Source organism: Pygocentrus nattereri, chromosome 2 (assembly GCF_015220715.1).
Source record: "Pygocentrus nattereri isolate fPygNat1 chromosome 2, fPygNat1.pri, whole genome shotgun sequence".
NCBI classification, from domain to species: domain Eukaryota; kingdom Metazoa; phylum Chordata; class Actinopteri; order Characiformes; family Serrasalmidae; genus Pygocentrus; species Pygocentrus nattereri.
In genome coordinates this window covers 38,728,893-38,753,038 of record NC_051212.1, presented here as the reverse complement: position 1 = coordinate 38,753,038, position 24,146 = coordinate 38,728,893, and the positions used below count along the sequence as shown (strand labels likewise).

Here is a 24,146-nt window from a genome sequence, read left to right as displayed (position 1 = left end):
ATATTTGTAAAAAGCTAACAAGTTGATGTGGCACTTTGACCTATACACTTTACAACTGTCTCTTTCAACATAAACCACTAATTCTGGATGGAATGTTTATTTGAGGAAACTCTGTCCAGACCACAGTAAGTCAATAATGCCATAAACCTACTGATGCAGGCTATTTGTTTAGAGTCTTAAACTCTAAACTAATCTCTAAGAATGTAACTAGTCCTGTTCTAGCACCTACAGTTGGAAAAGATGTCAACATAGCTTGAATGAGAACTACGTTTACTCACTGAATATTTTTCTTGATAGCACAAAACTGGAGTCAGTTAACTGACATAAAAAAGCTTATCAAATACTTTCATTTAGGACTGACCGAGATTGGAATAGTTCGTTTCTCAGTGGACTGAGCCATCAAATACAAAAAGCCAGATGTCTGAACAAAGTATTATAGTTTTTGGCCATGGCACTCAACTCAGCACACATTCATTTTCATTCATGTTCATTTGATTTGCTCACACCAAACACAGCTCTGCAAAGTCACACTGTCCTCTAGGAGTTCACTCTGATATGCAGTATTCAGCCTATTTTACTCGTGCACAGAACATACATTAATTAAGTGACATAAAAGGAGTGATATAAGTGAGATTGGAGGTAAAAGAGTAAGTGGGAATAGAAGAGAGTTCTAAATTTGACCCCAACAGAGACAGGGCAGCGAATGCTAAAGGCTAGAACAGCTGTTCTGGTATATGACCGTCTCTGGCCCGTAGGCCACTGACTGAAACACACATGGAGCAATCCAGAGCATGACTTTCAAACTGGAGAAACAATCTGTACAGAGTGAAATCTAAAGGTCAAGTCATTTTGGCCACAAAATTGCGTTTTGATACAGAAAAGGCCACAAAGGATGACCTGAAGATTGTGAGTAAGCAACTGAGCAAGAGAGCGTGAGAGAGCGAGAGTGAGTGAGAGAGTGTGGAATAGAGAGAGAGTACATGTATGTATACGCAGACACACACTAGGTCTACTAGCAGCTGTATACCCAGAAGGACAGTGAGGGTGAGACAAGACGGCAAACTGCCTCTAAGCACCCATATGTCTATCTCCCTTCATCCTTCTCTCTCTCGGATGTAATGTGCTTGTGTGTGTGTGTGTGTGTGGTGTGTGTACTGAAAACTTGAAAATGCATTAAACAAGTGGATAACCAAATACAAACATACTGTCACACTGTACAAGTGGACCACAGAAATAAATATACATACAATATATACAAATAAACATTTCTACTATTAACATGTGCAGCAAAAATTATATTACATTACCTCAATTATATTATTGGCACTTTATCACATAAGCCTATAAATTTGAGCATTCATTTTTTTCTTCTCAAAAATCTTGCCTAAGAGTGTCAGACATTTTAAAATTAACTAAGTAAATGTTACTCATCTACGTCCTCACACAGATCCCTCACTCTATTTTATGGTTAACTTTTTCTCACTGATACATGCTTATGTAGCAAAACCCATCAGTAGATTTGCGATGTACCAAAATAGTATAGCATAAAACAAAGCAGTGGCCAAAAGACAGAAGCTGTTAGTGGGAAGAGACTGCCTTTAATTTTTCCTCATTGTGAAAGCACGTCAGGCTCAGTTGGAGGTGGCCGCCATGCAATTAAAGCTCGTTGCTCAACTTCTTATTAGTCCAATTATTAGTGAAGCATGTGGCAGGCTCAGAGATGGCACTAGACAACGGGGAAGGCTAAAGCACAAAGCCATCTATGCGCACACCATTTGAAGCCAATGTGCTCGCAATAAAAACTGAAGCTCAATTAGGAAGATAAGCAGTTTAGATACATTAAAAATGTATTTACTTACAGTTGTATGAAAAGGTTTGAACACTGCGGTCAAACACATCCTCTACAGTGAACAAACTTGAATACGACACATTTCTTCCAATTTTATTCCACAATTTCTAAATATTTCTAAACATTTCTAAATTTCTAAAGTTTACCATATTGGAAAAAATAAAACATAAAATCTACTATGTGCCATAACATTCGCAAAGGTTAAATGCAGATATTTTACTTTAAATGTGCAGAAGTGTTTTCTCTGTAGGGGATGTGATTAATTTTCTCTTCTAATCAACAAAATATGGAATTTGACCAGGGATGCTCAAAGGTTTTATATAAATGTGTTTAAATAACTTATAGTAAACTGCAGTTTGATTATTATTCACACAATCAGGTGATATTTCAGATAAAAACAAAGTACAAAACCCAAAACTTTAGGTTATTTCATGTCCTTAAGGCTTCCTGTATAGTTTATGTGTAGTTTCCTTTGTAGCCACAAGGCAGAACCTTTAGCATGGCTAGAAAACAGTTGCTGAGTTAGCCTATAACTATATAGTAGCACAGTAACCTTAACCAATAGTTGACAGCAATATAATATTGGGGAGCTTTTACTTAGCATAATAATGTTTTGCCCCAGTATGACAATAACAGTGTTAAGTATGCAGGGATTTAGTGTTCAGCGACTATCTCTGAAAAAGCCCGGCAAACACTTACGGCAGACCACTACACTACTGAACACTAGACAATTAAAGACAATATAAATTAGCAACAAAAAGGCCTTTGCCCTCCAGACGAGGATAAGGGTGAGGTTGTGCTTTAGGTCTCAGAATCACTCAAAGCAATTCTGAGGGAAAGAGGAAAGAGTGACCGGCACCATGACCTCAACACATCTCGGCAGCTTAGCATCAACATTTTATAAGGAAGGACTTGACCAGTGGCGCAAAGTCCTTCACAACCACTCACACACAAACACAGACATGAACCAGAGGACCAGGTGCACCTGACAATCCCTCACCCTTTAGTGGCAGTCTATGTGTGTGTGTGTGTGTGCATTCGTGCACACGTGTGTCCTGTCAGATAAATCAGTCTGTACAGCTGGCCACCTGAATCAGTGCACTCACAGCAAGTATGAAGACAGCTAGCAATAATCAAACTAATGGGCTAACCTAGCACAAACTACTGTTCAAACCCCACAGAGTGTAATAACATTTCCTTACTGTCACATCACACAGACAACACAAACAATATAGTGCTCAAAAGTCTTGGGACACTTTCTGAATACAATTTATGTCTTGCTGATTTATCACTTTCCAAGCTAGAATTATCATAATTTATTCCTTCATATCTGTCAAATAATGATAACCAACCAGTTATTTTTTTTTGTTTTACTTAAACTCAAAACGGTCTGAATGATTTGACTGAAAACTCAAGTAAGTAAGTAAATATTCAAACCTTAGTGCTGCTTTCTTTTATGCATGTTCATTTGCACTGACGCTCAACCAGCATTGAATCTATTTTGGATGGGCAGAGCGAGGCAGGTTTTGAACACGTTCTCTTTCCACTTTCGACTTCAGTATATTTTTTTGCATTTGATTTTTGAATGTTCAATGTATCTGCAGTCTTTGTCCCAGATATTTTGCTAACAAGTAACATTTTTGAGAGATTAACTAAACTTTATAATTAGGTTTTCTAAAGAAATATTTTATTATTAGTGAAATTTGGAGTCAGAACTGTGCCTTTCTATCAGTAGTACAGGAGATCTCTAGTTTGAACATAGTTCCTTTGGATTAAGTTCTTTTTTTTTTAAGTAAAATGTTGCATTAGCTGAAAATTTTCTGTTTTGCAAATGTTCTCAGCTGTACCTAGTTTTGACTAATTAGACAAGTAATGCCTAACAGTGAAAGTAAAATAAAATGAAAGGCCAAGCAAAGTTACAATCTAGTTGAAAAGCATATTTAATGACAAAACAATCTTCAAATGTCATTTCAGGTAGGAAAACGTGGCAGAAAACTGAGATGCACTGCAGAATCCCAAGGATACTCTCGTGCTTCCAGCCAATACGCCGCTATTAATCAGACAGGTTCATTTCATTTCATAGTATAATTTAGGTGCTATTAACAAAGTTCTAACAGGGGAAAACCAATGAGTCTTACTTACACTTAAGTTCATTTTAATAGATTCCAATTTGCTGCTTGATCTAAATGTGCGATTCTTAACCATGGTCATTGATGTATGTTTTTTGTTATAATTAAGTATTAATTAGTTACTATTATTATTAGTTATTAGTTAATTAGTTAAACAGTTAATCTCAAGATGAAACAGAAACACACATTTTGTCCCCTTGCAAATTGCTTATTTGATTAACAGTATTTTTTTATCTTCACATTTGTAGGTTGCGGAAGAAGAGGCAAAGACAAAGAAGCGAGCAGCTGCTGCTGCGCATAAATCTGGGAGACGAAATGTGGCTTACTGGTTATCTGTACCATTAATTTCCGACAAATCTTCCTGGGGATTGTTTAAATGATAAGTACTCTGCCAGCTAAAAAGGGAGACAGAGGAAGAGAGAAGGGGCATAAATATGAGCCAACCTCCCCCCCGACAAGAAAAAACAGCCCGGACACTTTCCTCCTCCTTCCCTCCGTCATTCTCTCACACGCAGTTCTCCTGCCCACTTCCTTAGAGACTTTATCACACAGCCCTTCTGCCAGTGCCGAGTAGAACTTCCCACTGCAATTAGTTATAAAAACTTTTCAGCCGGCCCACACGTGGTTTGGTTTTTAAAGAGCTGCAGTTCTCTTTCTCACGTGGTCCACGGACTATTGAGTCGTCACAGGCCCCCTGAATGATGGCCGAAAAATAAGGCGGTGCAGACAATGCTTTGCCTTGATTAATTCAATTCTTTCAGGACCCTGCACCGTCGTCCGGGCAGCTCAACACAATTGCCGCTTTGATGCTTGGGTTAACGTTGCTCTCGTACCCTCACTCAGGGCTTAGATACTTTTTAAAAAATTATACGATCGACCATTTTTAAACTTGGTAGTTTCATTTTCAAAGAAATGTGCAATAACTGTACTGCCATATTCCTACTAGAGGTGCAAAAGTAACTGAAAAAGCTAGACTGACCTGATCGGCCCGACAAGCCATAACGCTGTTGGACTCCGACATGGTTGGACAGCACACGCCGTTTCTCTCTGTATCACTTGCAAGTTCTTCATTCACACCTTTTCCATCCGCTTCCATAGAGAATGCGCGCGCACAAGAGAGAGGAGGGGCAACAGGAGAAAAAAAAAAAACAACACCCTCCTTTCGGCCAGGCTTGATTAATGCCTGAATTATTTTCACCTCATTTCATCTGATGGAGTTCTGTTTCCTCTCCGCCTCTCTCAATCATTCGGCATGGAAGCTCTCTCTCCCCCTCCCACCCCGCTCTCCTCTCTCTGTCTTGCTCATGCTCCCTCTCTTGTCCACTGCCTTCCCTTACCTCCCCTCCTCTTTTTCAGGCCCTATTCTGCTCTACTTTAAGCTGGAGAAAATGCCCCCCCAATCTACACTTGGAGGAAAAAAAAAAGAAAACCCCGGAGCAGATCCATAGCCCCTTGCCTCTACCTCCACCATGAATGGAGTCGTTGTCATTCCAGCACCTTGGCTGCATACTGAGTATTGGGGAAGCTGCTAGCTTAGCTGCCTGGAGCAGGGGCCCGTGCCAAGCCCCTGAGCAGCCGGCCTGCAAGATGAAAGACAAGAGCGAAGAGCCGTGCACTTCCACAGGGAGCGCGCTACCCCTTTCTCTGTCTCTCCATTTCTTCCACTTGTTTTCGGAGCAGCTGCACCCAGACCACCAACGCTCTCCCCATTCAGAGACACTTGACTCTCAAATCCTCATCCTTGGACGTTGCCAAGTCTCCAGTAAGGTTCCCCCAGAAAGGCAAGAGGCAAGGGGGGTGTGACGCATCCCATCCCTCCATCTGCACCGTGGATGGGCAGGGCCGTACCCTCGTAATTCATCCTCTCTTTCTTTGGGGGGGGGGTCAAAAGATTTCCTACTCTTTGTCCTCGCAGACCACGACCGGTCAAACGGTCCTTTGCAAAAAAAGGTGCTGTTTGCTGGAAAGGAGCGCAGCAGCTCCGCAATGCATGGGAAAAAAAGATAAAGAAGAAAAACGGAGATCTTCACACAAAAGAAAGCTTTCAATAGCTGGTTCTTGGCTGTTGCCCGGACTGAATATCCTGTTAGTGGTGTCAGAAGTTGACAGGGATCTGGCCCTTGGCCTAATGTGCATTTAATGAAGGTGAACAATGCTGGGAGGGCATCTGATGAACAGCCCTCAAGAGTTAATATGACGAGCTGCAGAAAAGAATGATTTCATGAAACATTTTTAGGAAGGTAAAGGGGCAACACAGTAATACTTACTAATAGACAGCATCTAATTGTAATATGCGGGTGATATTCCACATGCTGCTTTTGGGCTCACCAGGGACACTAAAGGCCCACAAGTGTGAAGAACTCTACTTTAGATACCTCAGCATACAAAATAGACAGTGAAGCAACGGAAGGTCAGACTACTTTAGATCAGTCATGTTCCAAATAGTTCATCTGAGAACAAGGGGTTGGAAGTGAAATCCCACTGCATAGACTCAGGTGAAGTAAGTGTACAGGGTTACATAAAAACTGTGTGGGTAGTCTGGTGTTCAGTCCCTCTGTGGTCATGCCCGGCAGTCTGTCTCCCAGCTGAGTTTAGTTTAGCTCAAACAGTGCGCTCTTATTTGTGACTCTAGGGTTTATACAACAGTAGGCTCAATAAGCCCAGCTGTCATAGGTATGGTAGTGATGTGTGAATTCTATACCACTACAGTGCAGTACCACATACACTCAATGGAAAATGCAGTAATTCCTGCTTCATCACATCTTCACAATTTATAGGCTAATTTTTTTATGTGACTGGCTATATTTGAAACACATTCCCTTTTCCCCAAATTCCATTTCATCACTTCTGTGACAACATGAAACAGACATGTAAGTAGCATTAGCAGCTCAGATGTATCTGCATGTTAATATATAAAGTAAAGTTTTCAGCCACTCCTAAAGGTATGAAGAGCTGGAACCCACTGCCTTTGTACATGAGCTCTGCTGTTTTGGCATAATCTATACACCTAGTGCCTCAAGTGTGCATGAGGCTACAGTGAATTAGTGTGTTTGTTTGAGTGAGAAATTCTGCTGTCCCATGCACTCTTACACATACACACACAGCTCCAGGCACTGCACTGCATCAGAGCTATGTCCCTGCCAGGGAGGGAGTTTGACACCAATGGTCATTAGGCTCTCCAGGGGCCGCAGCCAACTCCTATTAGTCAAACAGCAGCATGTCTCACCACCCGCCGCACAATAGCGCTCTTCTAATGAGGATATGAGCGCTGCGCTATGTTGACAGCTCCATATCAATAGCAGAATGGAGAGCTGTTTGAACGAGGGAGGGCTATGGGGATGTAACAAAAAAGGGACACATACAGAGACCAGTCTCAATGGGGCAATCCCAAACAAGTGTGCGCACTGAGGGCAATTAGCTTTAGTAATTGGATGGTTATATCAGGTATTTAGTACTCATTAGGGAATGCAGATGTCAAACTCTGTAATTGCCCAAATATGTTAAAACCTGTTTTGCACTGTTGTCCTAATCCAAATTAGCAGTAAACATTCAACAGAATCTCTCTTGCCCTCCAGTGTTCTCTTCAAATTAGCTGCTCTCAGCTCTACAGTAACCAGGTTGTTTTGTTGATTTTTAAACGATAGGTCATTTAGGGGGGATGTGTACAAATGCACAGAAAAACAGAACAAGTAAAAAAAGCATCTTCCAATTTAAGCTGGTCCGTAGTGGCTGTCAGCGGGGTAAAATTTTGCTCTATTTTCATAGATCACACTAAAATCAGATGTTAAAAGACCACTTCAAAAATGTTATTAGATCACCTTGCTCTGGGCAAAGAATTTTGCAATCAGAGAAAGCCTACCTTAAAGGGCTAGTTCACTGTGGACCTGTGTACTCCTTATTTTTAAGCAATATTTAAAGTCTATCATTCAGATATCGTTTTTGAAACCCGTCTAACAAATAATAGCTATCATTCTGATTCTTGATTACATGAATGAGTCAAAATCTGACCAAAGAAAAGTGATGGTGATGAGAATATACATTTTGATATGTAACATTCACAAATTATCCCTTTAATAATGCTTATTCCAGTCACGCTGGACAAATGGAAGTGGAACACTGAAGTTTCTGTGTTAAGAAACTAGCAACACATTAACACTGAGTTTGCTACAAGCACACAGACCCTCTGCTAGCAAAGCACCTGTTCATCTTCACACTGAATGTCCATAGCTGGAACTCATTAGAGGCATAAATAGGCCTGAACTGCCAACACTTAATGCACAAACATCTTGCACAGGGTACCGGATATGCCCTTCAAGAAAACTGGTAAATTTATAGCTGAAAAGGGAGAAGGTTCATTTGAGAGCGTTGAGCATATAACAGTAATGCGACATGGATGGTGTAAAACTACCTAATGAAACATGGCACAAAATAGTTTGAAATTCATAGTTTGCTTCATTTTGTAGAAATAATTGCAAAGAGGTAACTTCATAATCATGGATTATTCTAAAAATTATTTTTATAAAACATGACAACATGATATAAAACATGAACATGATATAGGAGGTGCACAGATGAGAGAAACAACACAAATGAGAAAAAACAGAAGATAAGGGTCACATAAGACTGAATTCAGAATCCATTAGAGCCGGATCTGAAAACCATAGAAAGGGAAAAGCAGCCATTAAATTCGCCAGGGAGGAAGTGCAGTTTCAAGCAGCTCTGCTTAACCAGGTATTTCCTATTCGAGGCACGTTGATGCTATTGACAAGCCAAACAAGAGAGCCTCAGTGAAGACTAAAATACTACTGCTGACTAAAAATGTCACTTTTTCAAACTTAGTGCCGCGCTTTCATGCGCCGCCTCTTTCCGCCGCGCTCCTTCGCCCCATTTACAATCTCGAGTGGCATGTCCGAAGCACACAAAAACACTCTTAAACAAACACACAAAGCGGGGGATCACAGCATAAAGCAATCGACTCACACGATTTTCAACCCCTGCACATGACAACAATGCAACAGAAAGACTGGCCCACATAGCTCACTGCTAACCAACTGCCTGCTTATGTGCAGGACTAGAAACTCAATACTTCAGCCTTCCGCTAGATCTAATTTAGCCTTGAGAGCAATCCTAAAAATGTACAAGACTGTAAAGTATTGTTTGGGGCACTAAATGTTTGCACTGTAAACTCTTCCATATACTTAGACATATGATTTAGTAAAGCACCAGGACAATTTATCTACAGAAAGCAATCAAAGAATTTCCCAAACAAAACTGTTCCCCACTGTAAATGTTTCCAGTGCTCAGCCTTGTGTTTAATAGGCACGTAGTGTATTCACTACATGCTAAAAACATTCCGCTTAAAAATCAAAGTCTTTCTTCTGGAAAATCTTCCCAAAGGTTGTTGGCATAAAGGTGGCAGTTAACTGTACCTTTGGAGAACGTCTGACCCCAGGGTGCAACTAACTCTGGCAATTGATTCTTGGAGAAAGTTTTGTCTCAAACCATGCTCCTGACTCTGCATGGGGAGTAAAATAAATTTGCATCTACTTCAGAGCAGGCACACCATTAAGACATTTTAAACAACTTCTTATTAATTAAGACGTCATTTGAAACTTCTTAATTATTGCATTAAAAGTGGATATGAGCATTTTCAGATGTTACGTTTTTCTGTTCTATAGCCCTTTCCCATGGGCTAAAGATGAGCTTTTGTCTCATTTCATGTTTATGTATTTACCCATATTTGCCTATGATTAAAGATAAGGATACAAGATGTCACAGGTGAACAGATGAAGTGTTCATCTGTGTGCTTTAAAAATTACACATGAAAGAGAATTTATGTAAAATTAAGATTTTCTAGAGCCACAATAAGAGAAAATATCTGTGGCACATGCATTTTTCAAAAAAAAAAATTGTGGTCTACTAATCTAATTATTACCCAACTCTGGTTGTTACTGTAAGTACAGCAACAGTACAGAAGGAAGAGGATAGAAGCAATAAATGACTAAACAAATCATCTTCAATCACCTGGTGGAAAGTTACTGTTTGTGCATGTGATTTTGGGTGTATATTACAGTGTTGTGAATGATTTATGTTGCCAGGCACCCTCAAAAAGAAACTTTGGTTTACGCAAGAGGAAGTGGAGTGTTTCAGACAACTGTGATATTCCAAAGCAAAGTAACTGAAACGCTGACGTTAACTGAATTACATATAATTACGGACTTCACATAAAAGAGATACAAGCACCAAGAAACAGCATTAGTAACAGAAACATTACAGAAATCTCCATCAGAAACTGCACTGAATTGACCATAGAAGCCTCTGTCTTATAGTATGATCCTATTACGTCTCTTTGAATTCATATATGTGCCCATTACTGCAATCACCTTAATTTCCACTCACATGAAATTACAGATCACCAATGTAATCAGGAGAGCATGCAGAGCTTTTGAAGAAGAAGAAGAAAAAAAAAAAAACGCTAGCTTCCTTTACAAGTTTTTCTGTCAGGTTGCTAACTTCGGAAAAAGGGACAGATTTCAATAAGCAAAGTGGTCCAAGTTTCTGTTTAGCAGGAGACAACAACATAGAGTGTCTGCAGAGAATTTTAATCCTGCTAGCTTGCCGGAATCTTAATCTGAGCACACTGAAGGCCAGGCAGCACGGGGAGGTCAGAAGATGTGCTACTCTGGCACAGCTCATTGCTCATGTTGAGGGGACCAGAGGGACAAATTTACGGAGTTATGGTTAAAAATCAGCTTCCTGTGCCATTCCTCCAGTGTGCGTGTCTGTGAGCGTGTGTGTGTGTGTAACAGTGTGAGTGTGTGACGTCTGCCTGGCCCAGCAGCTTTGAGGGACACAGGAGAGCAAATTTCCAACGCTTGGATTAAGCTGAAGTTTCCATGATAATTTCCCCTCCCCTTCGTAATTTGGCTGGAAGGGCCCCAGCTGCTAATTTTTTATAAATAGCGTGTAGCACGGATTGCCTCTGGGGAGAATGGGGCTCAGTGGAGAGGCTTGGGCACAAATTGAGCCGGAAAAAGCACACAACATACACATTTTGACAAACATATGGGACCATCACTGACGACGAAAGCAAGGTACATGTGACTTTGACTTGGCTCACGTGGATTCAACAAAGAGTGAATTAGAAAGGCAAGAATCAAGTGTGGTCAACTATCAAGCTGCAGAATGGGGAAAACATATTTTATTATAAAAATACTGTAAAAGCTTTCACCTATATACTTTAAAATGATGTAACACCTGAGAGCACAAATGGTAATACACCAGAAGTTTGAGGGGCATTCAGTCACTCATGTTTGGACAATTCAAAAAACAACTTTCAAAGTGAGGTCAGAGACACTGACCTGGGGGCAAAAGAGTTTAGAATGGGTCAAGGTTGGTTCTTGCAACAGAAGTAGAATATGTGGGTAAAGGCAACAAGTCGGAGAACATACAAAAAGGCATTACATTTATACACTGTTTTCAAATCTTTAAGCAACAGTTTCAAGAGACCTTTCAATATGAAAGCATCAAAGTGATAAATAAGGCTGAAAGGGGGGCTCACTGTGGGGAAGAAGCCTGAGAATTGTGGACCCCCCCTTGTCCCATGCCTGTATGTCCTATTCAGCTCAGCAAAGGGGGAGCAGGTTGGACTCAAGCGCAACAAATTACCTAAATATCTTGTGAAAAGCCTTTGAGGGATTTCAATTCAACTGTTAAAAATAATAATAATCAAAAGAACGACGGGAAGATTTATGAAGCCTGGTGGGTGGAACACGATGCCAAACAGCAGCCCATAATTTCAGCAGGCAAGGAGGACATGTGTCTTTTCTCCCTTTTTTGTCATTGTTGGTATTTTTGTTTAGCTTCAGCAGAAATGTAGGCACTTCCAGATATAAAAGGAGAGAGGAAGAAAAACAGAAAAACGAAATTTTCAGCTTGAGTGGTTTCTTCAAACGAAATCCAAAGGCTGAGCCTCAATGGGGCCTTTTGGCGCTTTTGGAGCTTTTTTTTTTTTTAAGGAAGCGCAGCAGTGGACGTGTTTAGCATTTGGTGGCCCTTGTCCTTCCATTGTACCTTCACCACAGTGGCTGCCTCCTCCATGGTCTGACCCCAGCAAGGCACACTGTACTGCGAAAGGCTCAAACTTAAACAGAAATTGTGTTTGACTTCCCCTTTGCTCCATCACATCTGTTCCCATGCCCCCGAAGGCACCAACGATGCATGGCTCACAAAGATGTGAACACTCTAGCAAATTCTAGGGGGCGACTGACAGCTCAATATGTTCCTTACGTAAGCCCAAAAGTTCTGTTAGCAGAGACAGCCTTGAGAGGAGAGGCTGGACACCTAAAACGCTGCTAGACATGTGCATTACAAAGTTCAACTATTACAGTAATGAAAAGTAAAGGTAAAACAACTACCCTTGTTTAATTCCATTTTTGAGGAAATACAAAAATGTAAAACTTTTAATGAGATCTCTTTCGGAAGAGTTGTTTAGAGCTTGTATGGTTTAGAACGTGAGCTGAGCTCTGCGAGCATAGTGCCTCTACACACACACACACACACAAACACACACACACACACACACACACACACACACACAGACATAAACACACATATCTATATCTATTTCCAACTCTCTCTCTCTATATATATATATATATATATCTCCATACATCACCGAGTGCAATACAAAGCGTTGAATGCAGTGGTGTAAAGTGCCGGCACTGGACGCTAGAGCTGTGGAGACGTGTTCTCTGAAGTGACAAATCAAGCTTCTCCATCTGGCAATCCAATGGACGAGTCTGGGTTTGGCCATTGCCAGGAGAACGGTACTTGTCTGACTGCATTGTGCCAAGTGTAAAGTTTGGTGGAGGGAGGATTATGGTGTGGGGTTGTTTTTCAGGAGTTGGGCTCAGCGAAAGGAACTCAATGCTTCAGTATACTAAGATATTTTGGACAATTTCATGCTCCCAACTTTGTGGAAACAGTTTGGTGATAGCCCTTCCTGTTCCAACATGACTGCGCACCAGTGCACAAAGCAAGGTCCATAAAGACATGAATGAGGGAGTTTGTTGTGGAAGAACTTGACTGCCCTGCATAGAGTCCTGACCTCAATCCAATAGAAGTCAGGCCTTCTCGTCCAATATCAGTGTCTGACCTCACAAATGCACTTCTGGAAGAATGGTCAAAAATTCCCATAAACAAAATCTAAACCTTGTGGAAAGCCTTCCCACAAGAGTTGAAGCTGTTATTACTGCAAAGGGTGGGCCGACATCTTATTAAACCCTATGAACTAAGGATGGGATGTCACTCAAGTCTATATGCCTGTGAAGGCAGATGACTGAATACTTTTTAGTGTGTGTGTGTGTGTGTGTGTGTGTGTGTATATGTATATATATATATATATATATATATATATACACACACACACACACACACACACACATCACTTGAAAATACTAGGTGCCCTTTACATTGTGTACTGTTATGTAATGATAAATGGACCAATAAAAAAATTGAAAAGCAAGCCTTTAAAAATGTTTTTTTAAAACATTAAAGAACATTTTGTTTCTTATAACAGCAACAATGTGCTTACAGCTGCAGCCACAGCCACATTCATAATTTCCTGCTGTGATGGAGTGTTGCTGGGTGAGCGATAGAAAATAATCATGAGTGGATGATAGGCAGTCAGAGAAAAAAAAAACAATGTGCTAAGCGGAGCTGATGCTTCATTGTCAACACATCAAGCCTCTTAACGCTGAATAGCTCCTGTCCAAGATAGGGAGGAGGCAAAGCCTATTCAAGGCCTTGGCACAAGCTTGGTGTGCTATTGTGCTTCATGACAGTACAAACACCCACCTGCACTGGCAGATTTAGAGACACATCTGTTGGTCAGAAACTGTAAAGTAAGTGAACTTTCCTGCTTTCCAAATCTCCTTCAATAAGGACACAGCAAAGAGAGTGATGGACAAACAAATCCACCAATCACAAACTTAGTGTCCTGCTGAAACATGCCCTAGCCTCTTTACCCCTAGGGGCATAACCCAGAGAGCTTTAAGAATGAGAAAGGCTAATAAAATGTGGTATGCCAAAAGCCCCTCTGTCCACAAAGTCAGGAGCAATGTGTCCACAAGTAATGAACACAGGCCATAAAAGGGCCCCAGCTTAACAGATAAGTTAAGTCTTTCACAATGCTGGCGTGCGACAGTGAAGAAAAATGCATAAAAATAGAAACACAGCTCATCTCATTTACACTGATTTGCACAAAAAATATATAGAAGCAATAGCTCAAAAATATTAGGCTAACGCTTTCATGCAAGCAGCATCAGCCTTCTCTTCATTACTGATCTGTCCACTAATGGAACCAACCAACCAGCTCTATTCACAAAACTCTCCACTTTTGACATACAGTGTCAGACTGAAACTAAAGTGCAAGACAAGGCTGGTTGGATCAACATTACAGCACAAAACATTTTGGAGACATATGTTACATGACAAAAATGATGCATATCAATGCCCAACCATTCACAATCACTATAGCCAATCAGATAAGGGGAGGTAGAGTAGGAGGATCTTAGACTTTTATTTACTTTTCATCAGAAATGTTTGAGGTTTTACAACATATTTACAGCATTGCCAGACACAGAGGAGTCCATGTTCATGACCTTCTTTCCCAATTTAAAGGAGGAACACAGTTAAGGATACAGGTCAAATCTTATAGGACAGCAGCACTAATGCTTTTGAGATAACTTGTCTAATGTATTCTTGCAAGCAGTCCTCTCATTAATGTAAATTTTAATTATCGCAGAAAGAAACTGAAAGAAGAGGAGCATAACATTGCAACTGCGGGAGTGTGGCATGAAATGCAGCAAGAAATGCAAGCAAACCCAGAATGGTATAGCATAAAGAAAGTAAAGGGACAAAGTCACTGCATGTCAAATATATATTTGGTGCAAGAAGCACATACAAACTTACTGACACAACAAAATACACAAATGTAAAGCTACAATACAATTCTGTAGCAGTGCAAGGCAGTACAAATTGTGTTCACTTAGCAAGTTCGGTCTAACTGTGAAAGCTTTTAAAATGCAGTTCAAAAGCCGCATTCTGAGTCACTGGCGTGTTGCGCTCTGGCTGGAAGCCAAGGACACGATTGTCCGCTCACAATACCATCACCTCCCTACACAGCAAACACTCAGACTGAATACCTGCTCCTCAGAGCAAAAAGACAAATGCCCCAACCACACAGCAGACAGAGAATTAGAGGTGCAGTGTCAGCAAATCAGAAGCATGGAAGCTGGTCTAACAACGATGAACTGAATAATAAATTATCAACTATATAAATATATAAAACACATTATTGTCAAGCATCTAGAATTAAGTTACCAATGAACTAAGAAATTCTGATGCATAACCTAAATGATAAAACTTCTGATTAAATAGATTTATAGTAGTCAAATGGAATCCATAAAGCATTTTCTGCATTTTCCCTCTTAAAACACTTGTGTAAACTAACTCTGGGCCAAGCAAGTGAGAGAACTGGGACATCCTATTCAACTACATGGCGTCAAACTTCTCAGGCAGTTACAACTGACTTCTGTTTACTCTTAGACCGCTCTACTCACAGCATGACATACTCAGCTTTTCACAATCTCCTGTCTACATCAGTGCACAGGGCCTCATGTGTCCTCAGCACAGTGAATGCTGAAAGACTGCCACAAATTACTGCCCTGAAGTTCCGCAAATTCGAATTTATATTTTTTGGCAAACATGATCAAACCACAGAAGTTGCACATTTTATCATATTGTGTCTATTCTAAATTCAAATTTTTATTTTGCTGTCACAATTAACCGATGCTAACAATAGCTGCACACAAGGTACTTTGTCTCTCATTATAAAATAGAATCTGTAGTTGTTTTCCCTTGATTTAACATGGTCTTCTGATTTGCTAGGACCGCAGGACATTTTTACATTTACCAGAGAAAAGCACACTTTAACGCGTTTTTCAATGTCATAGTGACTGGTTAGTAATAAAACAACTTTTAAAATTTGGAATTTTATATGGACACAAGGCATATAAAATAAGATTAGTGCTTAAAAATGTTCTTGTGTTGACTAAATATAAATTTCAGAAAGTATTGTCAGAAAAAAGAAGACAATTTCTTGTACTGCGCAATCATCTGTTTTAGTAGCAACATGTGGAAGTGTCAGTTCATATTGATCTTTTGCAATTTGCAAATAAAAAAAAATCAAAAATCTTCAATTAATGGGTAATATAACTTTAGCTACTACTCATTATGCAAAATATAAAATGTCTACATCAAAAATTAAACTTTGTATATTTTCTCTTTCTTTCTGTCAGCAAAAACAGAGAGAAAAAGTGATGCCATGAACTAGGTAACTCACCAAAATGCCAGAAAACTGTTTCTCCTCCATAATAGGGAAGTGTTCTCTCTCAGAAGGATGCCCGTCCCGCCGGCAGCAGCTCTCTGCTTTTCAGGTCCTGCTGGGGGCTGCTGGGTGTGCGTCTTAAACCTTGGTGTATGTCTCCCCCCTGCACTCTCTCTCTCTTTCTTGCGGTCTCTCTCGTTCCTCTTGTTCACTTGCTGGCTACTTTGCAGTGCTGGGCTGAAGTGGCGTCTCTGCTTTGTGCTAATTCTGTGCTAATCCAGGAACTTTTCTATGCTGTGAAAGGGACATGTGACAGAAAGAGGAGGGAGGGGCAGAGGCAAAGGAAAAAATACTGTTCAGCTTCTTACCATGTGCTTTCCTATTTACAACAATAATTTCATAATGGCAAGGGTGAGTACATGGCGAAGAAGAGGTAAAGGTAATTGTTCATTTCTAAAGATACTACTTTTTACTTTTCCTTTTTGCCCTTTTAGGACAGATTATGATATCCTGTTAATAGGCAACATAACCACTAAAATATACTGATTCCTGATTCTAGGCCCTTCTAAAGTTCTCCAAAAGGTCCTTCCCAATAAACTGATTATCATATTTCTGTAACATACATAAGCATGTCACACATCAAACAGCCACAAGCTGCTACCGTGGACAGTTACCACATCAGTGCTTCAGACAACTTCTCACAATTCCTGTGCTCAAACATGACTGGTACAATTCACTGTATCCCTAATCACACTTGAAACACACGGAGGCCCTTATCACTTATCGCTACTAATTTGGCTATCAGCCAAAACCCATAAAAACACAGCACTCACTTTCTTGGTTCTAATCTCTAGAAATTGAATTATCCTCCAGATGTTTTAGAAGCACATAAATGATAATGTGTATTGTTCAGTTAATTTAGGCCAAATTTCTAAGCAACATTAAGCTTGTTCTGAAACTTTTTTAAAGGCACTGCTAGCACAGTCATCAAAGATTTACTCACATATTTGTGATAAATATTACTAGATTTTTCTTTCAGTGTTGATGGCAACAGTGGTGCCAATAGGCAATTACCTAGTTTCTCAGACTGACAGGCTGGCTGGAATCAATACTTACAACATAACAGAATGCCATGTGTTGGGGGTAAAACTTTCAAACACCACAAGCACATACACTGAGTGCATGGCAAACTGGCCTAGGTGAAACTGGAATTCAATGAAAGAAACTAGATGTTTGTTTCTATGGCCACCGGCAAAATGAGGCAGAAAATAGATCACAACGTAAAACAGAGAAATATAAATCAGCCCCTGGACAGCGCCACACAAGGCAAAACTGATTGTAGCACAGTTCAATTAGCCATGAAACAAAACGTGCATGGTGAAGGGGAAAAAAACAGCATGTCCATATATAGACACCATTCATAAATCATTTGCACGAGTGTACCTCATTGGCCCTGGGTAGTTTTCGAGCCAAGCATTGTAAAGAAAAAAGCTACAAACCACAACTAGGTTAAAAGCCAAGACTTACCATCACCAATGACCTTGTTTTCTTGAACAGGAAAGAGACTGCTGGTAGGCAGACCCTACTATGAAACACTGATGAACCTAGTCTGAGAAAACCCTCGTGAAGCCCCTACAGTATGTACACCAGAGGACTGTGCCACACCAAAACATGCACCCTTTGGCGGGTGAGTCAGCGGGGGATTAAAAGTCTCTCACACAAATCACATACTCCATGCTTCTAAAACCACAGAATTAGTCCAGGTTAAGCGAGGCTGCTTTGTATCTGCACCCATGGCCCTTTCTACAGGACATAGCCAAGTAGAGATTTCTGACAGGCTGACTCACAGGATGTAAACAGCAAAACAATCGCTAAGCTATAAAGATGTATTCTTTTGTTCACGTGAGAAATGTTTCTAACACAACAACAGATATGACTACATGCTGTCAAATAAATGCTCTTGGCATTTTGGCTGCAGGTGACTGGAAAAAGAAGTGGTGGTCTTGGATGTTAATTCATAACACAGGGAACAATCTTCTGTTTTTAGATTAAGGGATGCCTGAACCACATTATCTCTGTAAGTTGAAACCTTCTGTTTCGCATATGTTTCTGTTTTTTCACTGGAACAAAAAGATGTGCAAAAATGAAACCTCCACCACTAGATGGCATTAACACTGTAACACATGGTAACACAATATTTTTTGGTTAAACATCTGTGAGCAGTGGAATAGATCACAACAAGCAAACACTTCTGTCCCAGAGAGTTAATTAAAGGTACTACTATAAATTTGCAGAAGCATATTTGACAGTAGCATATCTCTAGCATCTGTGAGATCTTTATTACTTGTGAGATGTATACCAATACAACATGTACCATGATAAAACAAGCCCCTTATACCCAGTGTTAGTATGGCAGTGGTTGTGAGCCAAACAAAACTAAAAAAAATCTCAATAGGTACCTATGTAGTGAATACATATTACTTCTGTGGAAGTTCCATATCCTAGACCTGACCTTGTAAAGATTTTATTGTAAACAGAAAACTATTGCCAATGTCGTGCACTAACATAGACTTGCAAGCACATGATTGCTCTGCTACTAGACTTCTGTGGCCACATGATACGATGTGCAGAACCTCCTTTTCTCCACCCTAAATGAGATAACACAACACCCAAAAAAGCACAGTGGATGCATGATTAAATGAGTTCACAGTACTTTTCCACTGCAACAGAAATTTGTGACTGACCATCATACAAAAGCAGTTACTGAAAAGATCCACCAATGAAAAATGGATTTACAGCTCCAGAAAACCATCAAGAAGCTGCACTAGGTCACGTTTCTAGTGCAGAGCAGAGATGTATGTGCATCAGAGAAGTTCAGTGATAGCTGCACTGCATTTTCTGATGTACAGAAGACATCTAAGACTGGATGTTGAGTAACTTCCTCTTAAATCACTTAATTGAGACAAAACAGAAGTGCCTTCGCTTGGTCAAAGGCTCAGTGGCTAAAAAATGAAAACAGGGAGCAGAGCTGTTTTAATGACTATGGATTTGCCAGTGTAATCTCTGTTGCCTTGCATATTGATCCCTGCTACCTGTAATGATCTCAATTCTGAACAATGTCCTAATAAATATACTTAGGAAATATATCTTGTGCCAGGTTCCCGATTGTTACAATTTAACTATAAATGTGTACAATATAAAATACATTTATTATCATCACATAACAGTTACAACATTCCATGTAAAGTCTAATGAGAAAAGTAGGGCAGTTAGGCACAACTTAATACACACATAAAATGGAAAATGGCTTTTTTAAATAGTTAAAAAGATTCGAACAGAATGCACAAAGTATTCATTTCTTGTGTGTGCATGGGTCATACACATCACACCAATATTATTTTAATCATCCTCATGGTGCCTGTAACACAGCACAGTTTTGATAAATATATATAAATAATAGCTTGAGCTAGCAGGCTCAGTACCACAGTCTCCATGTGGCAGGGTTAGTTTTAACCCAGCGTTACAACTATGCCTACCAATGTAAACCAAGAAAGAAGCTAATATCCCCTGCATATAAATTTTAAATGTTAATTAATGTTTAATTAATGTAATGTTAAATTAATTAATGTAAAATGTTAAATGTTTTGCACACACTCATCAAAAACTCACTATAGATATTGTGTGAATAAAATATATTTCAGGATATTTGCTGGTCTTCTCTGTGGTCAAATGTGACTCTTTTCACTAAGTACAATTATTTTGATTAATGTATTTTTCACATTTAGGTTGGAAGACCTGTTGTTCAAACAGCATAGAAACGCATTGTAATCTTTTACAACTAGCCTTGCCTACATTCTTACAATTTGCACCCATAATGATTTCAGCTAAATTATTCACAAGCAACACTTAAACAAATACGTTTATAAAAAAATAAGCTCACGTTTTCAGTTGTAGCAGATTCAGCTGATTATGTGGATTCATCATACTTATCACACTAATTTTTTAATTCAAAAGATGCAGTGAAACTGTAATCAAAATAATTTGGCTGACACCAAAATGGGTTTAATTATGGTTGGCTAGTTTTTTCACCATTTTTTTTTACTGGAATGTTAGGAGCTCTTGCATAATAGCACATCCCCTGGAGTAATAAGGACATTCTCACTTTGCATTCATCCAAGAAAAGATATACTGAAAATATGATCGTCTAATCTCATGGACTGTACTACAATGAGATAGGACAGGCAAACAGTCTGGAAATGGAATTTGATGTTTGGATTAACGGTCTGATGAGAGGGACCAGCAGCTTCAATAATACAAAAGAACTACACACAACTTGTGTAAGCTATTCTGGCGTTTAAAGGGTCAGGTTAATCATGCATAAATCACTTCTCCCTGATCAACAGCTCTTGGCATGCTGAACTGGACACCCCAAAAGCAACACGGACATACCACTGAAGGACCATGCAGTCACCCATGCCCTGAGGCCATGGTGTTTATTAAAAGACCTTTGGGAACATTTCTCCATGACTTGCTGTTTTTCTGGTCATCTTCCTCACTGTCTTCCTACTAGAATTTCATGAGCAGAGTCTGACTTTTGCAATACAGTTCTGCTATTACATCTTTACATAATTACAACATTTTAAAGCAGCTGCTGTTTTGAAGTGGCACAAAGTAAATCCAAACCACTGAATGGAAAGCAATTTGGCAAAATGTCACCACTACTAACAATTACACTATGCAATCACACAGTACAGCCCACTAGCTTCCCCTAGTATGTCTGCTGAAGCTTTCAGCGCTCTAGGATGTGGTTCTGCAGAATCTGCCATGGTGACAGTGAGGAAGTTCAGCGTGGTTCTGGGTACAAGATTCCATTCTGACAGCGGGGTCTCTTTCTGCAGGATTGATCATCACTGCACAGCCCAAAACAAGGACAAATAAATTAGAACCAGATGTGGCAATGTAGTACACAGGATCCACTCGATGGAGAAATGAAAACCACCTGAACATGCCTACCATCAGCCTGACGGACAGACCTGATGATGAGGAACATTTGTAAATGAGCTACTCCCTCCTGGCTGACATCCAACTCAGCATATACACACACTTGTCTCAACCTGTTTGGGCGTCACTCACTTAAATCAGCTATTCTCTTTCAGTGCATCTTCTCACTTTGTTATTTTGGCCTTAGGTCATGGGGAAGTTTCGGTCATTAATCTACAGAAACATACCACCAAGGACTTAAAGACAAAATACTTTAGAGTTCTCCATGCCTTCATTCTTTAGGTTTTTAATAAATCTTATTATGCTTAATATACTTTAGCATGAAGTATGGTCAGCACCAAAAAACAGATGTCTGCTGTATTAAAAGGGAATTCCACCATTTTTGTAAAAATGGTGTATAGTTAAATAATTCCAACATAAACAAAGTCTTTCAGAGTGGTTTGATATGAAATTCTTTGCTGAGAGAAATTTACATGATCAGAATTGCTCACAGTGGTGGTGGTAAGAATCAGATGCCTGAAAAGTGAAATGGTTAAAATGCACTGATATATATATATATATATATATATGTGTGTGTGTGTGTGTGTGTGTGTGTATATACTGCTCAAAAAAATAAAGGTACACTCAAATAACACATCCTAGATCTGAATGAAATATTCTCATTGAATTCTTTGTTCTGTACAAAGTTGAATCTGCTGATAACAAAATCACACAAAATGTCACACAAAATGCCTGGGCATGCTCCTGATGAGGTGGCAGATGGTCTCCTGAGGGATCTCCTCCCAAACTTGGTCTAAGCGTCCGCCAACTCCTGGACAGTCTGTTGTGCAACGTGGTGTTGGTGGATGGAGCAAGACATGATGTCCCAGATGTGCTCAATTGGATTCAGGTCTGGGGAACGGGCGGGCCAGTCCATAGCTTCAATGCCTTCATCTTGCAGGAACTACTGACACACTCCAGCCACATGAGGTCTAGCACTGTCCTGCATTAGGAGGAACCCAGGGCCAACCGCACCAGCATATGGTCTCACAAGGGGTCTGAGGATCTCATCTCCGTACCTAATGGCAGTCAGGCTACCTCTGGTGAGCACATGGAGGGCTGAGCGGCCCTCCAAAGAAATGCCACCACACACCATTACTGACCCACTGCCAAACCGGTCATGCTGAAGGATGTTGCAGGCAGCAGATCGCTCTCCACGGCGTCTCCAGACTCTGTCACGTCTGTCACATGTGCTCAGTATGAACCTGCTTTCATTTGTGAAGAGCACAGGGCGCCAGTGGGGATTTTGCCATTCCTGGTGTTCTCTGGCAAATGCCAAGCATCCTGCACGGTGTTGGGCTGTGAGCACAACCCCCATCTGTGGACGTCGGGCCCTCATACCATCCTCATGAAGTCGGTTTCTAACTGTTTGTGCAGACACATGCACATTTGTGGCCTGCTGGAGGTCATTTTGCAGGGCTCTGGCAGTGCTCCTCCTGTTCATCCTTGCACAAAGGCGGAGGTAGCAGTCCTGCTGCTGGGTTGTTGCCCTCCTACGGCCTCCTCCACGTCTCCTGGTGTACTGGCCTGTTTCCTAGTAGCGCCTCCGGCCTCTGGACACTACGCTGACAGACACAGCAAACCTTCTTGCCACAGCTCGCATTGATGTGCCATCCTGGATGAGCTGCACTACCTGACCCACTTGTGTGGTTTGTAGAGTCCGTCTCATGCTACCACGAGTGTGAAAGCACCATCAACATTCAAAAGTGAAGAAAACATCAGTCAGAAAGCAAAGGTACTGAGAAGTGGTCTGTGGTCCCCACCTGCAGAACCACTCCTTTACTGAGTGTGTCTTGCTAATTGCCAATAATTTCCACCTGTTGTCTATTCCATTTGCACAACAGCTGTGAAATTGATTGTCAATCAGTGTTGCTTCCTAAGTGGACAGTTTGATTTCACAGAAGTTGGAATTATATTGTGTTGTTTAAGTGTTCCCTTTATTTTTTTGAGCAGTATATATATATATATCACCATGTCAATTTACCATCTCATAAAAACAGGAAAACCAGGAAAATTAGTAATTATTATAAGAATTTTAGCTTATTATTAGCTTTTTTTTAATGTCTAAACTCAAGAGTAAAGACAAAAGTTTTTTAAAGTGTCTAAGTAAATGCATGTTTACTTTTAAATTAGTCTGACACATCAGGTGGCACAATCAGTAAATGTAAAATAGTGTCCGCAAATAAATCCCAATTAAAAAATCTCCAAAGAACAATTAAAAAATAGTAGGATAACATGGCAGTGCATGAATGATTATATATTTGTCCAAAGACCTCCTAATGACCATGTGTATGGCCTTTCTGGTAGAACATGCCAAACTGGACCTCTATTATGTAAGACCTCTGAGATGCAGAGTCTACATTCATCAAACACCACCTTTTAGTGGGGTGCAAATACACCACAAATGTAACAAAGCAGGAGTGTAAGGCAAAATGACTGACTACAGCTAATCATACAAGTATCCATATATGTCCAAAATATCCAGACATCTCACTTGATTAGTGAATTCAGCAACTTTTTTTATCCTTTTTGTATTTTTGTCCATTAATGTTCTCTCGCCCAACGTGCATTACCCAAGTACCACAAGTATCACACAATACATGTTACAAGCTAGTATTTAAAAAAAAACACTGGAAAAAAGACACATTATCACACATATACTACAGTGATAAAGTGCCTACATGTGAAATTTCTCTAAAGGGATGCGCTACCACGACATGTCTGACTACACTGATGC

General features: G+C 40.1%; 1 protein-coding gene across 3 annotated transcripts in view; it reads right to left on the bottom strand.

Annotated features, from left to right (window-relative positions):
* slc6a9 (solute carrier family 6 member 9) overlaps positions 1–24,146 on the bottom strand; it is a 55,863-nt gene that overhangs the window by 30,744 nt on the left and 973 nt on the right. For 2 of the 3 annotated variants that reach the window (XM_017702696.2, XM_017702695.2), the window contains exon 2: positions 16,385–16,663. In XM_017702696.2, the coding sequence (XP_017558185.1) occupies positions 16,385–16,414 (30 nt within the window). In that variant the 5' untranslated portion in view covers positions 16,415–16,663. Of the gene's footprint in view, positions 1–4,957; positions 5,102–16,384; positions 16,664–24,146 lie in introns of those variants that run through there. The other variant, XM_017702697.2, reaches the window with a different exon arrangement.